This window comes from Corvus hawaiiensis, chromosome 3 (assembly GCF_020740725.1).
Source record: "Corvus hawaiiensis isolate bCorHaw1 chromosome 3, bCorHaw1.pri.cur, whole genome shotgun sequence".
NCBI lineage: Eukaryota > Metazoa > Chordata > Aves > Passeriformes > Corvidae > Corvus > Corvus hawaiiensis.
Window position 1 is genome coordinate 53,583,426 of NC_063215.1, and position 27,099 is coordinate 53,610,524.

The 27,099-nt window shown below is 41.2% G+C and overlaps 1 protein-coding gene across 2 annotated transcripts in view; it reads left to right on the plus strand.

Moving 5' to 3' along the window:
• Positions 1 to 4,022: 4,022 nt before the first annotated feature.
• NKAIN2 (sodium/potassium transporting ATPase interacting 2) overlaps positions 4,023 to 27,099 on the plus strand; it is a 542,224-nt gene continuing 519,147 nt past the window's right edge. For both annotated transcript variants that reach the window (XR_007202130.1, XM_048296515.1), the window contains exon 1: positions 4,023 to 4,179. Coding sequence is in view for 1 of the 2 variants with exons in the window: in XM_048296515.1 (XP_048152472.1) it covers positions 4,126 to 4,179 (54 nt within the window). In the remaining variant the exon portion in view is untranslated. The remainder of the gene's footprint in view (positions 4,180 to 27,099) is intronic.

Sequence of the window (27,099 nt, forward strand, 5' to 3'; positions counted from 1 at the left end):
GTTAAAACAAAGACTTACTTAGAAAATGTACACATTTAAATCCACTTAATGTTTCAAATATCATTATTTTCAGTAGAAACTTCTTCTTAGTTAAATGGTTTTCAGGCATCAGACTATTATACGACAGATGATTTTGTCACTATGCAAAATGTGAAACCTGTAATCAACTTGTTATGGCATTTCACAAAAGTATGTGACAGTAAAATAAGTAAACTGTCATTTGGGCAATCAAGTCTTGAAATCCTGCAGGAGGTAAAAAAAAGTACCTGACACTCAATCTTCATGGTAGAGATGATGTTCAAAAAAATCACTTAATACTGCCACAGTCTTAGAGGTTTGAATAGAATTTTTATTGCAGTGTGCTTAAGCCTGTAATAATTTTGTACTATATTTTAATCACTTCTTTTCCCCCCCCAATTGATTTTTTCTGCAGATAATGTACATGCACATCACACAGTAAGGTCTGCTCTGTTAATGAGGTGTTGGTTAAATTGAAACAATATTTTCCCTTTACTATTGATGACAACATTATTAATTACAAAGCATTTTCAGACTAGTTTGATACGAGAATGGAATGCAGTAGGTAGGAGCCCACACTGATTTACTGGCACCTGGGACAGCCTGGGGAGATGGTGCTGGTGGCAGCAAGCTCCTACATGGCTGGAATGCTTGGGATGACGCACCTCTGAGCCCACACTGTGCTGGCTTAACGGATTTCACATAAAAGTTTTATTAAGGGAAAGGGATACAGAAGCTACAGACCATAAGCAGCTCGCGGCCCTTCCTGCTGGTCTGTTTGGCCTGCGGCTTGTTCTTGCAAGTCCTTGTTCTCCCCCGTGGCTGCAGGTTTGATGCAGCAGGCTGGCAGCTGCAGCCCTCCTTGGGCTTCCCTTTTCCCCAGGTGCTCCCCCAGGCCCAGGGAAGGAGCAGGCTAGAGTCAGGCTAAAAACCAATTAATAAGTTCTGTCAAATCACAGGGAAGGCACTCTAGGAGACACAGACTTTCACCATTATGCTGCTGAAAGGCGTGTTCCCCTCTCGTCTCCAAAGAGCAGACATCCTGGGTGTATAGGCACCAGCAACGAGCTCCTATAACTGGAACTGTATAATGAACCTGTAGCCTCCTGTTTCCAGTCATTAGTGACAGTCACAGATTTTGGAACTGATCTCCTCCCAGAAATGAGTTATAGATATAGGAATAAAATTACACTTGATTATGAGAAGAGTGAAGGAAAACGGGGAAACCTATTTTTATCTGAGTTGGTTTTTGTTGTTGTTGTTGTTTTGGGGTTTTTTTTTTTTGCCTTTTTGATTACAAACCAACTGGTGAAACCACTGTAACCCACAAGTTAATGTTTTGCATGGAATAACCTTCAGTGAAGAGCACTGCACAGCCTGCCTTTGAAGAAAATTGGTCTTGTTTTGACAAAGTTATGAACGTTTGGAAATTACTCACTGAGCACACATAACAGGTCTTTTGTTAAGTCTAACTGGGAACCTAAAAACCAGTATTTCTGTGTGTACACAGCTGATTTTGCTGCATGCTAAAGCTGCAGGGCCCCAAGGACAGGCTTAGACTGGACTCAAGAAGACCCTGAGCATTTGACCCAATGAGAGCTCAATCCTGTGGCTCGCTTTGAGTCCTCTTGATAAAAGAGATTAAACAGATAAAAGTGGCATGGAGAAAGGAAGTTTGCATGGACAGATAAGTCACAGAACAGGTGGAACTGGATAACAGTGACAGAAATAGACATATTTATTTTAAAGGTACTTAGAAGGCAAAGAAGTTGAAATTCTTACTACAATGAGAAGCTATAGGAGAAGGTGTTGAAAAGAAAAGGGATCAGGGAATTTTGGGAAGCTGTTGGAGTCCATGAAGATTGTCATTTTGGACTCTGTCACTACTGCCCACATTTTCCTTAAGAAACCTCCCACTGTAATGAACAACCAGATCAGTTAAGGGCACAGGGAGAGAACTACTGTTTGCTTCTTCTCAAGAGTCTACATGAGTACAAGTTGCCCTTTCTGTTAGCTTCTCAGCTCCCAGTCTCAGATAATGAGATACACTGTTCTTGCCACTGCCATGTGCTATAGGATGACCCTGCTTGAGCAGGGAGGTTGGACCAGATGACCCACTGTAGTCCCTCGCAACTCTACCCATTCTGTGATCCTATAAATGTAAGCATGATATGCTGAAGAGGTCAAGAAAGACTGTTTGAGTTCAGAACTATTCTGTGCCACTTGCTGGACATCTCTGCTTTCTGACAGCTGAGCTGAGCTGTCCCACAGCTTTGTTTATTCTCAGGTATAGCTATCCCTAGTAGTTGCCTCCTTAAATCCTGAAGTGAGCATGTTCACTGTGTTTGGTGTTCCTCGTGACCAGTGATTTGACTGGTCCATGCTGTTTCTGACAGCACAGAGGCTGAAAATTAGAAGAACGTACTTATGGAGCAGAGGACAAACACTGTCATCTTTGTGTGTGTTTTGCTTCCCTGTGGAGTGCTCATTACATTATAGGAATTTTAGGAGTCATAACTGATCATTTGACAGTTTGCCAACTATTTTGACAAACTTGCTTATAAAGTGAGAGCAAACTACATGGGGTTCTAAGCTTCCAGAGAGCTTTCAGTTTTACAGGATATTTGTGCTGAAAACAAATATCCCCATGTACTCAGGAAACCCAGCGACATTCCTCCAGTTCGTAACTGTTGATGTCACTGATAAAACTACCTCTGTTAATGGGCAGCTCAGTAAGAGTGACCTGGTCCAAATGCAATGTCAAGGTGGTTGCTGATGACACAGCAATTAACAACCTTTGGAGGCTGACTGACACACCAGATCCTGACACATAATTTCCCATCAACTTGATGTATTCTGAATGCTTTTAACAGCAGAGGAAGGCCGGATCAAGTCACTAAGTGCAAACGTTCCTCATCATAATGGTGGGCAGAACCAGTTCCCTGAAACCAATTAATATTCTTTTCCTGCACTCACCCTCCAGCTCCCAGCCTCTGCCTCGGATCCCTCCCAGTCTTCCGGGTCAGACCCTTCTGATCTGCCTCCGCCTGTGACCTCTGCTCAGGGTGGGAGGGACAGCGGGGCAGTGGACAGGTGGCGGCCGTCGTGTCCCCGGCGGTCCCGGGGAGCTCTCCCCGGTGCCGGCAGCAGCGGAGGCAGCGCGCCTGGGGCGGCTTCCCCTGCACCGCCGCCCGCGGCCCGCCAGGCGGCAGCAGCGCGCACCACCGCGGGGCTGCGGTCGCGCCGGCTCCGCTCCGCGCCCGCGGCCGGGCCCCGCTCCCCTCCCTTCCCCTGCCGTGACCGCAGGCCGGGCCGTGTCCCGCTGCCGCACAGGCACAGTCCCTCTGTCAGGGTGCGGCGGCGGGGCTGCGACGGGCGCCGTGCGGTGCGGGGGAGCCCCGGGCAGGGTGAGCGCGGAGAGGTGTCCCGCCGAGACAAAGGCGCCCAGGAAGGTGCAGCCGCGCTCGCCGCGCCCGCGCAGACAAAGCGGAGGCGCCCCCCGCCGCTGCGCCGCCCCTCCGCGCCCTCCCGCGGCGGAGCCCCCGGGAGAGGTGTTCCACAGCTGGAGCTGCCTGAGCCCTACCGGCAGGAGGAGGACGAAGGCGGGCGGGGGAGCAGCTGTGCCGCGCCGTAGGCAGGAGGGAAGCCGCTCTGCGAGCGTGAACCGAGCTCAGCGCCGCCGCCTGCCTCGCCTCCTCGTCCGTCCGTCCCTCCCTCCCTTCTCCCCTCCTCCCCCCGCCTCCCCCCGCCGCAGACGGCTGCGAGCCCGGATGGTTTGCGAGCGGAGTTGAGGGGGCAAACTTTGAAGCCCAGATGCCTCTGGGGCTGCGCGGCAGAGCGCGGCTGCTCCTGCAGGCACCTGCCGCCGCCCTCCCCCCGGCGCTGCCGCCCTCCGCGGGGGCGGCCAGCCCCGCTGCCCGCGACCGGCGAAGCGGCGGGCGCTGCGGCCGCGGCTGAGGGCGGGCGGGCGGGCGGCGGGCGCGCCCCCATGCGGGTCCCGGGCTGGGGCGCGCCGGTGGCAGGCGGGAGCCGGGCGGCAGCCGGGCGGTGCTCTCCCGCCGCCTGAGTGGGCGCGGCGCGGGACGGCGGCGCGGGGTGCCGGGAGCCATGGGCTATTGCAGCGGCCGGTGCACGCTGGTGGCCGTGTGCGGCGCGCAGCTGGTGAGTGGCGGCGGGGGCGGCCCGCGGAGGAGGGGGGGAAGGAAGGCGGGAGGGAGGGAAGGAGGGGGCGGCGGGGCGGCTCCCCCGCTGCCCGGAGTGGGGGCCCGGGGAGGGGCAGGGTGGGAAGGCAGCGGCTGTGCTTTGGGCGAGGGGGGGACGCGGGGGCCGGGATGGGGGTCCGCGCGAGGCGGCAGGGTGGGAAGGAGGGGCTGTGTTACAGGTAGTTTGGCGGGGGCTCTGCCAGGGAGGCTGCGGTGGGCGCACGGCGGAGTTAATAAACTCGGGGAGTTCTCCCAAGCGTTGAGTCAAGTTGGTACCTGGTTTCCTGTGACTGGCCCTATGTAAGGCAGAGACGCGTGTCAGGGGTGATGCGCAGCTTGCAAACAGTTTGCCATACAGGTGTGTGTCTGTGTGAAGTTGTCAGGCCTGAGCTCTTCTGCAGATGTATTTCTTCCTTTTTTTTTTTTCCTTTCAGACTTGCTGTCCAGTGTATGTTAACACTGTATCATTATGTTGCTACAGAACTCAACCATATATTTATATTTACCTTTGGAGGGGACATGTGGCAGCACTTGTAAGCTCAGCTACCAGCGAAACTAGACTGAGTTTAAAAAGTAGGCGCTGAGATACAATACAAAAGAAGCTGCCTAAAAATAAATATGCTTTAGCAAGATGGTTAGGCTGTGCAATTGTGTTGTGGCACTTTTAAAGAGACTGGGGTTAAAGTTAAGAAACTTACGTCCCTTCTTGTAATGTATATGTAGATTATTTCATTGTTGTGAAATCAGATATGTGCTGTAAGAATTCCTGTGGATTTGGATGCAATGACACACAGATAAAGACCTATCAATGGAATATGCCCCATTTCTTATTCTCATTATATCGAATGTTCGTGTGCTGGCAGAACAGGTGCTGGAAGCACCTTTGTTAAGCAGTTAACCTTATGGCAGAAAGGGAATATTTCATGTTACTCCATCCCTCTAGCTCTTACTGAATAGTTTTGCTGAGAAAGTGTAAGTCAGTCAATAGCAACCAGCATTGTTGCCAATTTCTTTCCTGCAGGCAGGTACTAAGAGAACTACAGAAGAAGAAAAATAATAGATTTCAGGAACCAAATCAGTAAAACAGTACGTAGGAAAGAAAGATGTGCTAGCAGATCAGAAATTTGAAATGCCTGTGATCTTTTTATCGGTTGTCATCAACCCTTAATTGTTTTGTATTCTGGAAAACATTTTATTTGTATATGCTGCTCTCCACCTAAGTTATCTAATTCTTTGTAACTGGATGTATCTTCTCAGACATGATTTATTCATGCATATTGTCTAAAAAAAAAATCTTGAATCGTAGTAACAGTAGTAGTGAATCTTGTGTGGAATGGTAGGAATGTAGCCTTTTCCAGCATATTGGAAACATAAAATTAATGACTGAAGTTCTTCAGATCCATTTAAGTTTCAGAGGCTTACTTTTTTTTTTTTCCTCCAAAGGGAACAAAAAATGGTTTAAATTGTGCCTCTTACAGAGCTGCTTTTTTTTTTTTTTAATGCATTTAACAGCCAGGAGATTATGATGACTATAGAATGTGATAAGATGCTAAATTGTTATTGTTTTGAAAGTCTGTGAAGGAAAACATATTTGCTAACTCATGGTGACAAAAAAATGAATGCAGAACTCATAAAAACATCAACAGAAATGCCCTGTAGGAACGTATCAGCAGGTGGATGAGCAGGTAAGCTATGCAGAACTGTAGCATTACTTTCTGCATTAAGCTTTCTACAAGTGGTTGTAAACTAGAGGCTCAAATGAATATATATTTTAAAAATAAATGCTATTTTCTGGAGTAGCTTAAGGAAACGTTTAACAGAATCATAAACTGAAAGCTAACTTGAAAATTTTTATTGGGCAAGAAAAGGATGTGCTAACAGCAATGCAAACCTCTGAATCACACTTGGCCTATGTAATGACATTTAGATAGGTTAAAAGCAGGAATAATCATTTAAATGAGAGAAATGAGATGGAATGGGAAAAAAATACACATTTTATTAAAATCACGTGTCATATTCCTTCATGTGCCATATACCATCAGATGGGAATAGGTTATGAGTTTTAAGTCAAGGAGATTTAACTCTCCTCAGTGGGCCCATGGGTGATTAATCGATTGTCAGTACTTTTTTAGGTAAAGACTGTGTAAAGGAGCAAATGCTGTCAAGATTCATTCTAGAATTAACAGCCATGTTAATGCAGATGCAAACCAAAACCAAAGGATCTAGTAGTTATCTGGCCTGAGGAGATGGGTGTGGGAAGTGTTTCCACACTGATAACCATACCTTAAAAAAAAAGCCTAAAATTTACAATGTGAAGATTATGTGTTACTGGTACCTGGGATTCCGTTTTAAAATGGTCATATTTGAGTAGAAAGTATACTTTTGTTTCGGGGGAAAAAAGTTGGTAAGAAGAAAGGTTTCTTTCATTTTTTTAATGTAAATATGTTCTTCCATCTCTACAAAGCTAGGGTGTGGTGATCTAATCGGTCTTTGTGGGCACTGCACAACAGTATTGTGGAATACTGCAGTCCATTAGAGAAGCTGTTGCATATTGTAAGTATATAAATGACGTAGATGTCGGAAATGGTTAAAAAAGGTGGTTGTTTCAAATACCAGTGCAGGAGTGGAGCTACATTAGCTTGAGAGACCCTGCACAGAATTATTTTCATGAATGCATTTTAAGTGCTCATAGTTAAGGCAACATACTGTATACCATCAGATTATCAGAAACCTCAAGGAATGCTTCTGCTCTCAAGGGCATACTGATCATTCCTCTCTGCTTATTAACATACATATACCACGCTGTTTGCACTCTCATTTGTGCTATGGAAAACAACCTTTGACAGCTCATTTTCCTCTGCATTTGTAGCCAATGAGAAAAATTAGCAGCAAGTAAGAGCTAATTTTGCTCATGTTAGGAACAAGGCCTTGCCTTCTGTATACAAAATCTGTTATCTCAAAAAAAAATATATGTATATATTTTTTTAAGATACTACTTTTGGTCTCTTTTGTTCTTTTCCCTTCTAAAGAGAACCACGAGCATAGGGACTCTGGTGGTTTTTGTTGTATGGTAACTATCCTTTTTGCAATAAAAGAATTCTCTGCTATTTCATTTTGTCCTTTAAACCTCTTCGGTTTTGGGTGTCTCCTTTTCTATTAATAGCTTGCATCAGTAGCACTAATATCTTGTTGCCTGGCCTTTTTAATAGCAAAAGCAGCAAAGTTGAAACTGCCAAGATTATTGTGCTTTCTGGAAGTCTTCAAGAGCCCCACAGAAACCAGTTTGAAACTTTCTTCCTTCCCACTGTTGCTGCTTGGGAAAACTTGGAGCATGACAAAACAGTCAAAAGTACAACATGTTTTGAACTTAGAAGGTCTCTCCTCCAAGTGCAGTGATGAGAAAGGACAGTATTTCGTAACAAAATTTTAAGTCCCCAGTAATCATTTCCTAATTGTTTCTATCCATCAGACAAGGATTGCCATACTCCCAAGGCTAATTAGATAACAGATAATTCAGCATTTACACTCCCTTCTCTCTGAAATTCATCTGAATTCATTTATATAATTATTTCTGTAAAAATTTGCCATTTCTGCCTGTTCTTTTTCTTTTTTTTTTCTTAAGTAAATTGTACTGCAGTTCAGATATTCCAACCAAGTATTCAAAACTATACAAAATTTGTAAACAAGCCACATATATATATCCAAAGGGTCAGTTAGTGATTCTGGGGTACTCAACCTGATGCTCTAAAGAAGCATGTACTATATTGTACATATCCCTGAATCTCTAAAAACTGGTGTCTTTCACAAACTTCAGTGTATGGTGTTTGTAGTCTCTCCTTTCCCTTGCTGATACCTCACAGTTGGGGCCGTGAGCACACGGATACACAACCTCGTGGTGACTCTTTGTGAACTCATCCTGTTACAGTTCTGGCTGGTGCCACTGTCCAAGTCTGTCATGTTGGCCAAGCAGAACAAAAATGCAGATTTGGTTGCTTTTGCTAAGAGGCCAAATCTTTTGGCTACTGAAAAAAAAATGATCAAAATGCTAATGGTTTGTATAGAATGTCCTCGCTCTGGACTCTTCCACAAATGAATAATGCTAATTAAGGGGAATCCTTTGTTTCAAAAACTGTTTCAACTGAGGTAATTTCTATATGTAACTGTGATACTGGTGTCCATAAACACATATTTAATGGCTTGTCGGACATAAAGATACATATTTGAACTGCAGCAGGTAAAGTGGTGGAACCCAGGAAGTGAATTACATACAAACTAGTATGGGAAGAAGTATTTATCATTTTTATTCTATGACAAGAGATGTCATGAGAGATGCCCATCATCTATATTGCACACTTGATATAAGACTGAAGAGTTTCTTGTACTCTTCCAATTCTCCTTTGCATTATTGAAAATCGGCAGCTGTAACTAAAGAGGACAGAGCGTGGGACTTGGAGAAAAAGTCTGCCTTAGTGATCAGTCCTGTAAAGTTTAAATTTGCCTTATTAAAATATGAATAGCAAACATTCTTATGCTCGTTCAAACACTTCAGAAGTGGTGATCATGACAGGCTCTAGTCTATATCACAAACCTAGCTACAAGGCTTAATACAGTTTAATACCATGAATATCCTTACTTGGGGAAAACCTCATGTTTTAACAGTTTAGAGGTTGAATTGTCTCAGGACTTTCAGAGAGTGAAGTTTGCTGGATTAGCGCTCAGGTCCCACTGAGAGCAAAGCAAAGGCAGTCACAGAGGGTACTCCTTAGAAGTAGCTATCCTGAAGTATTATGCAATAAAGAACTTATTTTTGTTAATATAGGGTCTTACACCATACATAGTGTCAGGTACTTTGCCATAGCACACCAGACTACATAACTAGTGTACATAGCATGTCCTTTTTTTTTCATTTATGTTAAAGGAAAGCGGTAGTGAAATTTTTGGTCTTTGCTTTTAATTGCTGGGTTTTGGGGAAGAGTTGTTTTTCTTTTTGTGTGTGTGTTTTGATTGTGTTTCATTGTCACTGCTGCCAATGGTTTTCTATAGCAGCTTTAGGAGAGAAGCGTCTGTGATGGAAAATTCTGATGACATGTACATGTTCCTACATTTTCTGCTAGCAAAAGGGAAATGAAAAACGTGGGCTTTTCACGTGGAATGGAAAGTGATGTTGTTGCTGTGCTTAGCCTGTGGATCTGTAGTTTTATTAATCTGCAAAGAATAGAAAGAATTGATTTCTGTGTTTTGGATAGTACTTATATATAAGTGCTGCTTTGGAAATTGTGACTATGTCAACAACTTGTGTCTGTCCATTCTTTAAAGTCCTGCTTCTTGCTTTGTTTCAAATTTGATAGGAAAGTGGAAGTTTCATTGTATCCAAAAACATGTGATCCTACTAGCAATGAAAAGGAAACAGTCTGTGAATAGCAGACTTTCAGCAGATGCGTGTTTGAGAGCCATTGTATAACACTAAAGAGTAAATTTTGAGGTGTTGCTGGATATAGATAAACCAGAAACTTGATCATGAATTCAGAGAGCTAACATCTCTTGTCATGAGAAAATATGTAGCAGTGTTTTTAAGTTTGTGAGACCTTGATAGAAAAATTAACACTTTTTTGTTTATTCTGTTTTTGAGATAAAATAGCGATAATTCATAACCAAACTTTTTTTTTCCATATAACTTGAGCTCGAAAAGGGTGATGAATGCAAACAATGGATGTCAGCAGTAACAGTCCACTGTTATATAATTTAATTTTAGTGGCTTGACATTTGCTATGAATGGTACAGTATTATTTTTCATAGACATGTGGATGTATAATAATTGTGAGTAACCTGCCATGCATTTCAAGAAAAGCAAAGTATGTTGTTTTAAGTTACAGGGGTAAAAGATTTAAGACCAGCTGAATAACAGTTTTAATTCACTGCTTTTTGAAGCTGAACTCCTTTAGAGTTTGGTTAGCAGACTCAACATTCCAATACTCTGGTATTTGGTAGAAAGGAAAGGTTTAAACAGATCGAGAGAAGTTGAATAAACTACCTGATTATAGGCACCTAGAATATCTAGCAAAGTTACTCTTCTTGTATAGCCATGGGGAAAATTTGTGACAGTAGGAATTAATTTCATGTTGAAAAAGATTTGAGCTAGCGCCTTGAACAATGAGTGTAGGGTGTTGTGGGGGTTTTTTTTCATTTTTTTTCTGTTGCTTTACAAAAAAGCACTAAGTAAGCATTTTAAAAAATACACCAAAGGTTTTCTCTAGTCAGTCTGCAGTCAATGGAGGGAAGTATCTCATTTTGTAGTTAGCAGAAAGGAACAGGTTCTATGGTTCAAAACAGAAACATAATATTTTGAGTTGGTAGTGACTTTACTGTCCCAGGCTAGGCCACGAGAATGTACATAGTCCAAAGTGCAGCAGATAAGGTGTGAAAACTAGTACTTGGTGAGTTGTTACAGAAAAGAATCTAAATCCATATAGGGTCTTCTCAATGTTTTGGTGCATTTGATGACACAGATGTCAACATCCGGTTTCATTCAGCATGAAGTTTTAGAAGCTCCCCTGGACTTAGGGACTGGTGAGATTCAGTCAGTATTTCCTGTGGAGGCTAGTGTCAGTGAACTATTTGTGTATCCCAATACACTCCAAACTTTGGTTTTGGTCCCGTAGTCCCACTGAGCTCAAAAGATTATCCCAGGTGTAAAATGCCCAAAGAGACAGCTGTTTCCAATAGTGTTTTATAAAAGGTATGCCAGAAGTTTTGAATTTTCACAGAATTTTACTTAAGGTCCTGAATTTCAGTGATATTTCTATGGAGAATAACAATAGTGAGTATTTTCAGATTTGGATGAGGACAAGAGTGTTAATGATCTAACTAAATCAGAATAATTTCTCTAGGCTTCCCTGCGGTCAGAAAAAGGGAGTCCATCAGGGAATAGGTCAGAGTGCCTAATGTTGTTTCTTGGCCTAAACTGACCATTAGAATTGTGCCTTAAGTAAAGTGGTTTTTCAACTAGAGTGGGCTTTTTGGGAGTGGGAGAGAGAAGAAAAATCACAGACCCATTGTATGATGTTAGTAATTCACAGTACTTATTAATTATATTTTCCTTCCATCCTTCTCATGTTATTTTAGTGAGGAATTTTTGATTTTAAGGGCAACTGTGATCTACAGATTGAGAAATGCTGTTTTGGAAAGGTATTTGTGTCTTCATTGACTGTCAGGAGAAACTAAGGAGCCTGCTTTTGCTAGAACAATGTCAGCCTTTGTGCATACTCCCTTATGATCCCCTAAAATATGATGCTACAATCACATGGATAAAACCAATTTATTCTCATTTTGGGGTTTGGATGATTTTCTGTAGCTTCCAACAGGAGTAAAGAAGACAGGGAGCATTGTAAATAATGTGCGATCAAAAAGAATGTGCTGAAAATTCAATAACTTAAAAGAATCAGATAGTTTATTATCATCCAGATTAGTCTTCATTTATTTTTTTTTTATCACAGTGAGTGAAAGTGAGGGGCTTTTGAGTGCTACCTGACTTGTAAAGTAGCATGGGCACAATAGTTGAAATGACATTTTCTTGCCCCTGTGGCAAATAAACATTTCACAGTTCATTATTTTATGTCCTCTCCCCAGTTGTACATGTACCAGCTGGATGGCATCTGAGAATCATTTAAGCATTTTATCATTCTATAACTCTCTGATGGAAATGACATTTAGAAGAAAAATTACTGATTTCTGTGTTCACTAAAAAGTAAACATGCATAGCTAATGGTTCTATTCACCACTGATCATACTTATGCATTTTTAATAAAAACTTGATTTTAATTCATACATAACTTATGAGAAATGTTTATCAGTTTAGAGATCTGCTGATTCCTACTTAAATGTTTACATATATCTGGATACCTTTAAAATATCTTGCATTTGATGCTTGGATTAAGGTGAATCTTTATAGACAAGTTGCTTCTCTGCTGCAATGATGTAAAGTAATGATGTAAAGTATATAGGAAGTGCTGATTATTATACTGATTGCTGAAAATAGTAAAAAATCCCATTTATTTGACAAAAATGAATCTCATATTTTCCTATGCTGTTTGAAATAATAGCTTTCTGATATTGCTGTTTGGAGCACCAGTGTGTGTGTGTGGTGTTCTTCCTTTTTTTTTTTTTTTTTTTTTTTTTTTGTATTTGGGATGTTAGGCAGTATCTCTAGTGGCAAGTCACCAGTTACATGTAACTGGCAAGTTACCAGTTATGTGAATGGGAATGAGAAAAGTCTGTCGTATTCTATATTCATACCATAACAGATTGAGTTCTGGTTTCCTCCTCACCCTTCTTTTCTTATGAAGGAATTCTTATTAGCGGGGCTTTGTACAGAAAGCAGCATGTGAGGTTATTTCTAAGAGGTATGTTGAAATGATGATGCCTGTCATTTTTATACATTACATCACCTTTCAGAAGACAAAAAATGTGGGACCCTTTGGAGATGGTGGGAGAGAGACTCATGCTTCTCATTCAAACATGTAATGAATAGGCTCTGAACCACCTTCTGGAAATGGCTGCCTCTTTTTATCAACTGTATAGGCCACTCTTCTGCATGCACCTTTATTTACTTCATTATATAGTTACCTCTGCTTATTTTTGATGATATCTTTGTATTAAAGACGATTAGATAGACTGTCAAACTCTTTTTTTAGAATTCAAGCAAACATAATTCAGTGATACATAACATTTCTCCTGGATGAATGGAAGTCATGCTAGGGGCCTAGAACAAGGGTCAGAGGGCTGCCCCTGTGCACCTTGAGAAGCATTTACTGTCACTCTGAGTGATGCTGCAGGAGTGAATCAAATTGGTGTACAAGAACAAAATAGTATTAAGAGCTAGAGGGTCTTGAATCTAAGGTACTGATTAATATATGTGTAAGAAAGCTTAACTGTCTTAGGAAATGATGTCATTCCTCTCCAGGTGACTCATAGTATGGGTCAATTTACTAATTAAAAATTCCTTTAAACTTCTTCATAGACAGACTATTAATTGGCCCTCAACAAGTATATAGTTCTTGTTTGAAGATAAAAAGCTTTTGTAAGTAGAGGAAGATAGATGCTGCAATGTCTCTTTAGAACAATGCATGTCTCTTTGAAAAGCCATTCTTCAATAATTAAAAAAAAAAGTAAAGTTTGCTAATTTTTGCCATGACTGACAATGGCTTCGCATTTTTCATTATACTCTGGTCGCAGTCTTTGTGGCAGGGTCTTCTATTACAGAGCACAGAAACAAAAGGAGAAAAAAACCCCTTGTGTGTCATCACTGCCTTCACAAAGCCACAAATACATTAAACTCAAGATACTGTTCATTGTGCTCTCGAGCCACCAGTGACAAAGGTGCTGTGAGTACTACTGAATATGAGGGAGTCATATGTCATTACATCACTGTTCAAATTGGCAGAGCAAATAGCACTAAAACAAGTGAAAACATTAGCAGCTAAAGGAATGCAAAACAGTAAGAGGCTTGCCTTAAAAAAAAAATAGAATTTAGATGTTATTTTGGTCATAAGTTATAAAGCTGATTTTACCTTTTTCCTGTCTTTTTATTTTATTTACTTATAAGTTCTTGTCCATGCCCATTTCATACCCTTGAGACCAGTTAGCTTTTCTTTTCTTTGACAATTGCAGCAGTCATAGGCAGTGACAGCAGCTTGGTAACAAGCCAGATGATGGCACTGGTTGTGTTAAGATATGGGCTTCAATGTATCCTGAAAACAGAGTTCATTGTCTTGGATTTTACCGGACTGGCTTTCCTGAGTGTGGAGCTGGCCGTAAATTTGGTAGTTCTTGAAGGAAATCCACAACAAACTGGAGTTGGATGCAGTATTCAGCAATATTCCTAATAATGCCTATTTCTAATCCTGGCAACCTCTCAGACTATTTAGAGGGCCTTCTGTCTGGTACAATATTTTTTTGGTTTTTCTTTCCTTTTTTTGTAAATGAAAGCCATAACCCAGTGGTGGGGTCATAATGGCAGGGACAGAAGAAAAGCTGTTGGCCTCAGTGACTGGAAGAAATGTCTGTTCTGCATTGTGCTAAACTGTGCTTTTTCAGATGCATAATAAAAGTTATTTATGGACACGATAAAGTGGTATCTGTTGTATAATATCACAGATAGGCATAAGGATGATAACAAAAGGCAGCTGGTTTAGTAAGCTCTATTTGCTGCAGAAATGTGCTGTCCTTTGCGAATTGAAATAAAAAAAGAGAGGAGGATGTTGGGTTTTTTTTCCTGCTTCCTGGCATTTGCAATCATTCTTGCTTTTCAGTGTGCTTATAAAGACAATTACATGGGTCCCATGTCAGTATTATATTTGTCATGACTAGCACCTTATTAGAGGACAGCTGTTCTTCTCTGCCCAGCACATATATGTAACTACCACTGCTGATAACAGAAGTTGTGAGTGTAACCATCCTCTGCTTTTCACCCATGGGGGATGCTGGAGCTCTATGGTTTCAGTTAAATAACTTAGGTATAAAGGCAGGAACGAAATAGTGCCGTCACTATTTCATTCCTGGCTTTATACCTAAGTTATTTATATATCTGGGACTATTCAGTTGCTTGTTCAGAGTTCAGTGCCTGTAAGGAGATTTTGAACTTCCAGGAATTACTAGTTGGCCTGTTTAACAAGGTGAGAAAGGCACTGTCCAAATGCCCAGTGTCTGAGTCTTTCAGTGCATGCTAAGTGTCTTCACTAGAAGGCCAGGTATTCAGAACCCCATCAGCCCAAGAGCAGTCCAAGGAAGCTTGGTGTGGAGATATTTTCAACTTGTAAGCATTTTATGTATCTCCTCTTTAATTCCATCAGGATTAAAAAAAAAAAAAGGAGTAACCAGCAGATTTTTCCAAAGCTACTCAGATGCTCTAATGGTGCTTTGGCTGCTGTCACTTCTGCTGAGAACTGGACTGAATTGGAACAAAAGAGAACATAGAAGTGGCACAGTGCCATCATAATGCTGTTAAGAACTAATGTAAACTCAGCTGGAGAAAACCATTTGCAGTGAACAACAAGGTTTATTGACCATGGCAAGCCCAAGAACATATTCTCAAGAACCACCTCTTGGCATTTTAGCTGTTGTAATGAGCTGCATATGTAAATCTGTAAGCACTTGCTTCTCTCAGCTCCAAGCTGAGAGCAGCCCAGACTGGCCTAGGGAATGTAAACACATGCCTCTATATTCGTGCAAGTTTCTCTTTTGTTTTTTGTTTGCTTTTCAAAATTTGAGTAAATTGGAAATTCTACAGTACTTGAGGTGACTAATTAGATTTCTTGGTGAGCACAAGCCCTGACTTTTTTTGGAAGATGAAAATTATTCATCTTGAAACTACAGCATCTATTCCAGACAGTTTCCTTACTAATTTAAGACAAGATACAAAGCTACAGTGATGAATGGATTGAACAGTTAAAATTTGACATTTCCTTTTATGCTTACGCCATTTAAAAATAGCTGACTTTTGACAAACTGCTAGTATTTTTTTTATGAATTAGAAAACCTAGACTTACAGTAAGTTTGCTGCTACCTCTCAGTTTGAGGTCTCTGGAGAATGGCTGTGCTAAAGGTCCCAGCTGCTTTGATGTTCAGCACAAGCACAACAATACCAAATTGGGAGGAGCTGTTGGCTCCCTCAAAAGCAGAGAGGTCCTGCAGAGAGACCTCGACAAACTAGAGGGCTGGTCAATCACCAACCATATGAAGTTTAACAACTGCAAGTGCCAGATTCTGTGCCTGGGATGGGGCAACCCTGAATGTATGTACGGGGTGGGTAATGGGACACTGAAGAGCAGCCCCGCAGGAAGAGAGCTGGGGCTCCTGGTTGACGGCAAGTTGTACATGAGTCAGCAGTGCCCTGGCAGCCAGGAGGGCCAACCGTGTCCTGGAGTGCATTAGGCACAGCGTCACCAGCCGGGCAAGGGAGGGGATTGTCCCGCTCTGCTCTGCGCTGGTGTGGCCTCACCTTGAACATCATATTTTTGGCACTGCAGTATAAGAAGGATATAAAACTATTAGAGAGAATCCAAAGGAGGCCAACAAAGATGGTGAAGGGCCTTGAGGTATGAGGAGTGGCTGAGGTCACTTGGTCTGTTCAGCCTGGAGAAGAGGAGACTGAGGGAGGACCTCATTGCAGTCTGCAGCTTCCTCATGAGGGGCAGAGAAGGGTCAAGCACTGATCTCTTCTCTGTGGTGACCAGTGACAGGACCCAAGGGAATAGCATGAAGCTGTGTGTCAGCAGTAAACTTTAAAAACTTGATTAACTTATTTTTTTTATAATTATATGACGTATTTTAAATCTCTATAAAAAGTGCAAACTGGTGATACCAACGGTGCCAGAGGAGTACTTCAGAACAGCCTTCTCTGAGGCAGTTCAGAAGTATGTCTCTCATAACGAGATACCAACCTTGTATTTTTGCCTCTATGGATTTCATGAGAACATGATTCTAGTCTCTGCACCCTTGGCCTATCTGCACAATTTAGGACAAGATTTTTTCTGCTCTCACAGATGTCTCCCTGTGTTGGTGTAGTGCCCCCTGGTGAGGATGTACTCAATGTCCTCCATGTAAGCTGTGAATGGTGGCATCCAGGGACCGAGGAATGCTGGCACCCCTCATACCTCAACGCAACAATGGCCACTGAATTGCATTCTTACAGTGTAAAGATATTTCAAAGTGAATTACATCCATTTTGTACCCACATAATCCAGCAGGAAGGTGAAGGAGAAGGTTTGTGCTCATGCAAAGACCTGAGACTCTCGCACTACTATGTCTCTGGTTTTCTTTAGCAGAGTGTTGTAACTTAGAGCTTTTATCCCATTTATCTTGAAGATGTGAACTTTGTTAAGGAGTGTGCTGAGACATGCTTGCTGAGCAAAGGAATGATTAATCTTCCAGGAGTGTTTCCATATAAAGCGTCAAATTACGTTTATGAGGAATCTCTACATCATAGCTGTCCTAGGACTTAAGGTCACTATACAAACACGGCCACCAATATCTCTTTAGAACATCAAATTTGATAGAGATAAAATTTGCTTAGTGAATATTTTTTTTTAAAGGTCAAAAAGTAAAGATCATGTATTTACTTCAATTGAAATTCAGCAGGGCTTAGGTTAAAGTGAGGATAAAGAAAATATATCTCTAGAATGATATACTTGACAGAATATTGATCAATAATTGTCTCAGCAGGAGCCGATGGTGAGCTGAAAATTTGTTTACAGTTTTACATAAATATTTCTGATTGGCTTGTCTTGTACATAGTTGTACATGGCTTTACCCTAGATTTTTGTTCCACACTTTGTCTCTACATTAATATTCTAGGAATATTAGACCATCCTTATTTTTGATTAAAAATGTATAAGAAAATTTTGTCTTTTGGTTAACAGTCTTACAGTGTAAGAAAACAAATGCTTGCTTAGACGTTATTAGCTTACTAATTTCTTGTAGAAGAGTATTTTACATTGCAGTGGTTTTACTGGATACCCCACGGAGTGAGTGAGCCATATGGAAATTGGCCTTGGAAAGGGAAGCATTTTCAAAATGATAGGTAGGAAGTTATATCTATGGAGGCCTTCTAATGAGAGTACTCATACTTGAAAAATGTCATACAGATATTTTCTATCACCTTTCTTCTTGTGTCCACTTTACAGTCTGCCTATGATTGCAGAAGTAATACAAGGTGCTTCCTTCCTCTTAAGGGTGGGTTGTCACAGTCTTTCACTATTCAGCTATTATAATCTTAAAGTAAGTATTTCTAGTGCACCGTACTGGAGATCTGTGCCATTTTCTGTGCCGCTTTCTTTATTTGCTGCCATACTCTCCCATGCATGCAAACACCTGAGAGGAATTCCCTCCAGGTACCTACCTCAGTGCCTAGGCTGCTTATCAGGACGATGGAGGCAGGCAGGGGCCTCTAGGGGGAGAATTCACTACTCTTTGGTAGCATTTAGAAACTTAACTTAGGTGCTTTAAATCATGCTCTGAAAGAACAAGTATCTCCATGAACTTGGCATAGAATATTGAGTGTAAATTAGGTGTCTGGAATACACAGAATACCTGTGCTTTTTCTGCTCCCATGCAGTTCTTATGTATACTTTGTGCTGAATATAAATTAAGTTAAAATGTGGATTTTTTTTTTCTTTTTTTTTTTTCATTTCTCTTTACCCCCTTCTATATTTCACATAATCACACAGTATTTGGGGTTGAAGGGGTCTCTGGAGACAATCTCTCCATCTGCATAGTCTAATCCTCCTGCTAAAGCAGCCTCACCTAGAAGCAGCTTGCACAGGGTCATATTCAGGTGGGATTTCACAACCTCTCTGGGCTGCCTGTTGCAGTGCTCTGACACCCTCAAAGTAAAGAGGGTTTTCTTCATGTTCAGGTGGAACTTCCTGTATTTCAGTTTGTGCCTGTTGCACTTTGTCCTGTCACTGGGCACCACTGAAAAGAGTCAGGCCCCATCTTCTTGACATGCACATGCTCTGCCATAACCAGATTTAAGTTATATTATCTCCTTACAATACATCAAGGAAAAAAACAAAAAAGAGGCTATTTCTTCAGGCTTACTTATGCAATGAGATGGATGTAATTGTAAACAGGAAAACTGTAAAATAGAGTTAAAGTTCATCCCCTCATAATGGTGACTTGAGTCCCTGCTTTCCAAGAGCTGACATGTACTAATGGAGTACATGACTGCAGTTTTCTTCCACACCTTCTTTTTGTCACTTTTCATCTCTTTTCACTACTCAAGTCCTACTTGTTTTATTTCCTTGAAGTGTCTTGGTAGGAAGAAAAGTTACATGGAGCCACTTCTTAGTTGGTTTTTTTATATTAGCTTGCCTTCTGCTGCTGCCATGAGCTATAAGCTAAACTATATGAACAGCAAGGATTGCCTACTAAGTAGCTACTAATAAACATGAAATATTTCTGGATGGAATCACTCTGGTTCTTTCGTGGGTTACTGAGTCTGCGTGAATTTTCTTGGTTGCAGTCAGTGATCTATTTGATGACAAGACAATGTGTAGCCAAATATACCTGCCTGTATTTCTCTGGGCTATCTTCTTTATTCCTATAGGTAACAGTGGTTAAAAATGTGAGGGAATATCAGTTCTGTTGCAGCACGATAGGAGAAAAAGACATAGAGCTGTTTCCCCCAAATACTGCACATCTTGAGGAAATACATCTTTAGTGAAAGAAAATCCATTGATAATAAGTGAATGAAATGACTGTAAGGCTTACTGAGTTCAAGAAGTGCAGGTAGGAAAATAAGAACTGGTCTCTGCTGTAGTAACAGCTACCATGAGATGTGGGGATGAAGGAATGGGGAGAAGAGATAGAGGGAAGAGAAAAGAAAGAAAATACATCTTTGATGGAACTAGTTTTTAATTTTGGGAATTTATTCTCAGAGGGGTTTCTTTCCCCTAGACCAACCTCTTTTTATACTTGTCTGAAATCAAAAAGGACAGCAGTTTTTCAAGGATTCATGGTTCAGATGGGATAAAGAAGTTGAAGGAAGCAAATCAGTTTGAAACATTTATTTGATGTTGTACTAGTTTGAAAACAAACCAGTGGGAGGCACCAAGTCAGAATAACAATTTAATGGAAATTAAAGAAAAGGGGAAAAAAAAGGTAAAAGAAAACACTGTCAAACTGACAGAGTCAAGGTACAACTTGACACCCTGTTAGGCAGGGTGGTGGTAGCAGTCTGGTAGAATGGTGGCTGCAGTCCTCTGAAGTAGTGATCCTGTAGTAAAACAGTCTGCTCTTCCTCAGGAAGTCCAGTGGTGGCTGTGTAGCTCCTGTCCTCTAGAAATCCAGTGGGAAGCCAGTGTCTCTGGTGTTCAGCCTCAGCTTATATCCACGATGGGATGCTTGGTTCCTCCCTCTGGGTGGAGCATCTCACAATGGGGTAACGAGTCATGAGGCCAAGTGTTGATTAGGCTCATTAACAGAAGATAGTCCGGAGGGAGTTATCTCTGAGTCAGGCGGCAGGACAATGATGGGCCATTAACAGAAAGATAGTCTGGGGGGAGGAGGCAAGGAAACACTGTCCCTCCTGGTTTCAACAGCTGATGGGGATGGTAATAGAATACACTGCAACCCAGGACAGATGTATATATATATATATATACAGGAAATGTATGTTTATGTGTTTATCTAACAAGAAAACGTGAATGTCTCAGTGATGTGTGAAGATATCATACTTGACACTGAATTCATGTTTTAAGCAGTGATGTGTCAGGTATTGCAGGTGTACTGCAGTGCATACATGATGATACTGAATGTATCATAGAATTGGGGACTTTCAAAGAAAAACTCACATAACTACAACTTGAGCTGGAAAATTTGGCTTCTGGGGAAAAGCAGATGAAGCTTAGGCACAGGCAGAGTCTTAATATGTTGAATAGAGGCTGCATATAAGCAATGGATTACATATCCATTTTCAGCTCAGTGTTGCAACAAAGAAGACAGCAGCTTAAGAAAATATGCCTGAATGAAGTCACAGCTCTGAATGTGTGTGCTCTGAGTTTTTAAAATAGAATCCTGTTGAATTGAATAGAATCACAATCTCCTACGCTGCATGGGTGGTACTCAAGACTTTAGGGGAATGGATGATAAGTCTGATACTAATGGAAGTCTGTTAGAAAGAGATATGAATTTATCTTGCATGTGTCACAGGTGAATTTGTCTTTAGCAGACCTACGAGTTGAGTAAATGATAAATGTTTTGTATTTATGTCATTGAATTAAATGGGAAAGGTCCTTCATTCAGCCACTTCCTACTATTATTATCAATGCTGGACTGCTAATTTGGGAGAAAAAGGAAGAAGAGCAGAAGAAAAAAAATAACCCAGGTAATGAGTGAAGATGTCAAGACTCTGGGCCATTCTGGGAACACAGAAATATAGAACTGCTCTTCACAAGTGGTATAATATGCAGGAGCAAATGCAGATGGAGGGCGTTTGCTGCCGGATCTTGCTGACCAGGGGTCTCTGGACATTCTTTAGAGGCATTAGGACTGCAGTCCACGGAAAGGAGAGGTTTGTTCATAGAGGGATGGACCAGCTGTTGCATGCCCACAGAGCTGGCTTTATTATGCCAGTAACCAGTATTACTGACAATCAGAAATGATGTTCCTTTTGGTAGAGAAATACCCTGCATTTCTGTTTGTTCCAATCACCCAAGGCTTACCTAACAGAGAAATCAGTTCAGTTTGAGCAGTGGGGTTAAAGAAACCCCCATACTTTTAGTTTATGTGCCCTATCAGCAAGCACACACATTTAAACTTCATTTTGTAAAAAAAACCCTGGAAAGTATTTTTAACCCAGTAGTATAAAAGTTGTGATAAAGTCTATGGGTTATATTGAATATATTTAGAAAGTCTACTAAAATTTAAACTTCAGCTCAGATTTTACAATAAAGGAATCAACATAAATTGGGTACCTTGTGTAATGTCAGTTAGACACTTTATTCAAAAATTGTATAAATGTTGATTTTTAAAGCCTGCACTAACAAGACACATGATAGAGGAAAGAATGCATTACAGTTGGACAACTATGGTATTTTTAAGACTACCCACAGTGAGGGGAGCATTTAGCTAAGACAGGTAATAGTTTGCAGGTTTCTTCTCCTTGTGAAACCTGGTCTTTTTTGCTTTTTCACTCACTTAGCTTACAAAAAACATAAAATAAGTTTCCTTTTCTATTTTTCATTTCACTTTTTGTCAAGCAGTACATACTTTGTAGTTGCTGAATGTATAGTAATTAATGTTATTTTGATTTTGTGGGGGGTTAATTCTGGTTGATACAAGCTTTTAACGTTGCCTTTTCCTAACCTGATCTTTGTACTCCTTTAAATATATCTGTGTTTGTTTCCTGGAGTTCATCAATCACCGCCAAAAAAATCTGATCAGAATTTAAACTAAACTCCCTTGAAGCTTTACTGGTATCAGTATGATACCATTACTGATGTGTCTGGGCTAGATCATTTTCCCGTAATTCTTTTTCCTGTACTTCTCCTTATTTGTTTTAGCTGCTACTCAGGCCCAAAGATTGGATACTACCCTGCTTTAGCTACTTGGTAAGCTAAGAAATAGCATAGTGAAAGCTGTTAGATCAGTTCCATGGATTTGCCTTAGGTCCTAATGTAGGCTGCTTGCTTGGTTTGTCTGCTGTGAACAGGGCATGCAGAGCAGGCAGAAGTACTCCTTGGTCATTTTGAGTGTGTGGAAGGTGTCTCATTCCCCTTCCTGGCTGGGTTTAAGTGACCACCGACATTGGATGCCTAAATGGGGTTAAGATCCACACTTGCAACCTGTGCTTGAGGAACTGAGGTTGCTCTTTCATCCCCAAGATGAGGGTTGGTCCTTTCTGTCACTGTGTCTGGAGAAGGAGTAGTGGTAGCTGTAGCACTGCCCAGTTTTCACATAGTAAGTAACTTGCTAGTTTGTGCACACAAGAAAAAAAGCATCCATTTGTTTACCCTCTTGAGAAGACGGGGGCTGAAGCCTTCATTTCTCAGCCCTTTTCAGAGCAAGTACCCTTGCCAGCAGCACAGGACCAATGGGAACTTCTATCCAGCTCTTACTCAGTCTGGACCAAGAACAAGACAGAGAAAGAAAGAAGGTGCCTGAGCTCTCTCTGTGTAAAATAGAAGAGTTCCTTAAAGAATGTACCTGGACTCAGCTCTTTGGACCACTTTATTCATTTTCTGTGATAGAGTTATGCATAAACAGTATTAAAAGCAGATCTCTACTGGGAATTTGTTTAGTGTGGTATAGAGTCAGGTAGAAATAATCTTAGTCATTCACCCAGAGTCATGACACCAAGAAGTGGGAACTGGATCTGAGTCCTTAACCCTTGATGTTTTCCCTTTCAGGACTGACTTATTTAATTTCTTCTCTGGTAAAGTCATTCAAATATTAGCTACATTGATCATGTCTGTTACCAAAAAAGTAGATTTGGGCTCCAGGACAAAAGCCTCTTTATGAAGCAAAAGGTCTGATTAAAATATTAACTAAAGTCCCTAGAAGATCCCTTATAAAGAATACTGTTACTACAATACCAAGTTGCTTTGTCAGGGAAAGCAAGATTAAGGTAGAAAGATCAAACCTAACTTTTCTTTCTTTTTTTCTTTCCTTACACTGTAAATTATGGTTGTTTCTATCATCAGCAGCAGTTATCTAAAAAAAAGCTGGGGGAAAATATCTTAAGCTTGCTTTCTTCTGCTCCCTTACTGTTCATGGTCTGATTTTATTCAGTGAGACATTAAGTCAGTTTCACAACAATAACAATAAATGAGTATACTTTGAGTTCTGTGTGCCTAGAAGAAATATCGACTAAGTTTGCACATGGACAGGGTGATAATTGTCATAACATTGCTCCTTTCTGTTCATGCCCTTTCTGTTCACAGCTTTGCAGCCCCTGTGCAGGGCAGTGCTGTGAGTGTGTGGCCTACCACAGACTGTGTGAGAGTCCTTCAGATGTGGGATGCCACATGGGAGGGGCCATTGGCAGTACCCAGAGCACCTTCACTCCTTGCCAGATTGTGGTCCTCTTGCCTTTGAGTATCCCTCTATGGCTGTTTTACTTCTCTGAATAGCTCCTTACTGCAATGTCCAGAACTGATGAAAATACTCTGATGTTTGAATTAAGATTTTTATTTTAGAGTCATCTTTCCTGGGTGTTCTTTTAAATGTGGCTAGACAGTGTTTTGCACAGAATGATGCTGACCATTGTCCCATGTTTTACCTGATTCTTGGGGGCTCCTTCCAACCTGAACTATTCTATGATTCTATCCCTGGCGTCCCACAGGCAGAACTGAGCAGTTAATTTCCTAACCCATCCTTCTCTTTAGCTGCACTTTTCTTTAAATCTGGGACGAAAAAGGACGTGGTTTATTTCTTGCCTGTCCGTCTGATTACTTTGTTACAAACTTACTGCTGCGTGTCAGACAAGGGAAAAGCCCAAAACACCACCAACACCACAAGAAAAACTCCAAACCCTTATAGTTAAAATGTATCTCTTTAGGAGCTACAGTCTTCCTAAGCACAGTTCTGCTACTGTCGGATGGGTGTTGTGCTTTCTGGGTTTGTCAATGGTCAGTGATCTTCATGTTTCCTGTGTCTTAAACCAAGCAAGTGTGCTTTCAACAGACCAGTTCTGAGTTTGTGAAAGCAAGACTCAGGTTTTTGAAAGCTGCCTGTGTTTTCAGTCACACAAGGCTGCTAAAATTTAAATATAAAAGGGACATCCAGATGCCTTTCTGACAGCTTTGAAAGTCTTACCTTATGGGGTCTCTGTTGCAATTGCCAGAGTAACAGTCCATGAAGCCTGACAAGTGATTCAAGGAAATTATTGGTAGCCACCATTATGGTTTTGTTTTCATTGACAAAAACATTAGTGTAGTAGCTTTGCTGTCTTGCCTCAGTTTTTCATCCAGATTGCCAGTAATAAAAAGTATGATTACTTCATTGGAAATGTGCTGCTTGCTATAATTCCTGTAATCATATCTGTTTTATTTTCTTTTTCTTGTCTAAGTTTTATTTCTCTCATTATACAGATAAAGATTAATCAGAAGATGATGTTTGGCATTTGTAAAGCTTAGACTGCACCTTATATTTGGCAAACACCTCAATCAGGGATCTTTTCCAGTTTTGATTTTTTTTTTCTTTTACCTCCCATTGCTTGCCTATATTAGCATTTGTCAAAAAATATTGTCAAAAAAAGAAGAAATATAGTAGAAAACAGTTTCCTGACTACTTTTTAATTTCTTCCCTTTTTCTTCCATAGCATCTCCCAATAAAATTTTAAAGCATATATGCCTGACTTCCTTTTCTATATGAAGGGATTAAATATTATGTTAAATGTAATTTGTAGAAACTGGTGGGTAATTATGTGCTAGATAGATGCTATCTTAGTATGCTTATTATGAATAAGGATATTATTTTTATACATTATTATTATTATTATTATTATACATGCATATTGTTCTTATTCATGTACAAGTTATTCTCTCTTTAAGGAACACTTAAGTAATAATATGTGGTGGGTTGACCTTGGATGCCAGTTGCCCACCAAAGTATCTCTAGTATCTCTATCACTCTCCTTCCTTTCCTGGACAGGGAAGAGAGATATAACAAAAGGCTTGTCAGTTGAGATCAGGACAGGATGAGCTCACTCACCAGTTACTGTCATGAGCAAAACAGACTGACTTGAGGAAATTTGTTTAATTTATTAATTTATTAATTATTTAATCAGAGTAGGATAATGAAAAGTAAAAAGCAAATAATAAAAACATTTTTCTCCACCCCTTCCTTCTTCTCAGACTCACAAATTCTCTACTTCCTCTCTCCCTGTTGTGGCACAGCGGGACAGGGAAAAGTGGCTGCATTCAGTTCATCATGTATTGTCTCTGCTGCTCCTTCCTTCCTCTACAGGAGGAGAACTCCTCACACTCCTATCCTGCTCCATTGTGGGGTCGCTCCCATGGGAGACAGTCCTCCACCAACTTCTCCAACATGAATCTTTCCTACAGGTTGCAGTTCTTCACAAGCTGTGCCAGTGGGTCCCTTCTGTGGGGCGCAGTCCTTCAGGACTTCAGGCCCCCCTGCTCCAGTGGGGGTCTCCCGTGTGGTCACAAATCCTTCCAGCAAACCTGCTCTGGCATGGGCTCCTCTCTCCATGGGTCCACAAGTCCTGCCAGGAGCCTGGTCCAGTGAGGGTTTCCACAGGGTCACAGCCTCCTTTGGTCACTGCTGGGGTCCTCCAGGAACTGCACTGCTCTGCTCCCCCATGGACCTCCATGGGCTGCAGGGGCACACCTGCTTCACCGTGGTTTTCACCACAGGCTGCAAGAGGATCTCTGCTCTGGTGCCTGGAGCACCTCCTTCCTCTTCTTCATGGATATTGGGGTCTGCAGAGTTGTTGGTCTCACATGTTCTCTCTCTCTCTCTCTCTCTCCCCCCCTAGTCGAAGTTGCTCAGGTAGTTTTTTTTATTTTCCCCCATCTTAAGTACAGTATCTCAGAGGCACCACCACTGCTGCTGATGGGGCTCAGCCTTGGCCAGAGGCAGGTCTGTCTTGGAGCCAGCTGGCATTGGCTCTCTTGGACCTGGGTGAAGCGTCTGGTAGCTCTTCACAAAGGCACCCCTCCAGCTCTCTGCTACTAAACCCTTGCCACACAAAGCCAATATATACAAGATAATTGCAAGTAGCAAGAATTTGTGTGTGAGGAAAGATTAATTTAAGAAAATATTGAAACTTAATTTTTGTTATATTCAAAGTATATTTTCCTTCTGTTTTTGTAGCACAGGCACAAGAGCAGTTAAGCCGAGTTTCATTTTATGACAAGAAATGTAGACAGTTTTTATCACTGGGTCTAAAGAAAACAAAAATAGTTACGGTAAAAGAACACATGGAATATTTTCAGTATTTGGATACATCTGTCCTCTTAATTCTTATGGCAGTACTGAAATTATACTACAGATGTGTTTTCCTAGTCATCATATAAAAATATCAGAGGACATGGATCCGCATCTGACAAAGCTGACAGAGTGGTTATGACAGTATGCAAGTTGGGGTGAATTATTAATGGTCACAAACTTTCCAGCAGTCCTAGTCACACAGAGGAATCTAGATATAGGCTGGAAGTGGTTAACACTGGAGCTGTTTCCTTAGGTGGGTGTAATTCTGAAAGCTCTTCCAAGAGCTGGTTAGAGAACAAAAGGATCCTTTGCCATTCATGTTGCCTTATCTTTTGCAGCCTAGTGCATGAAAGGTTTATGGCAAGCAATTAAGTATTAAGGAACTGCTTTTATAGATTTGAAAATTTTCTTAAATACTGTGGTTTGC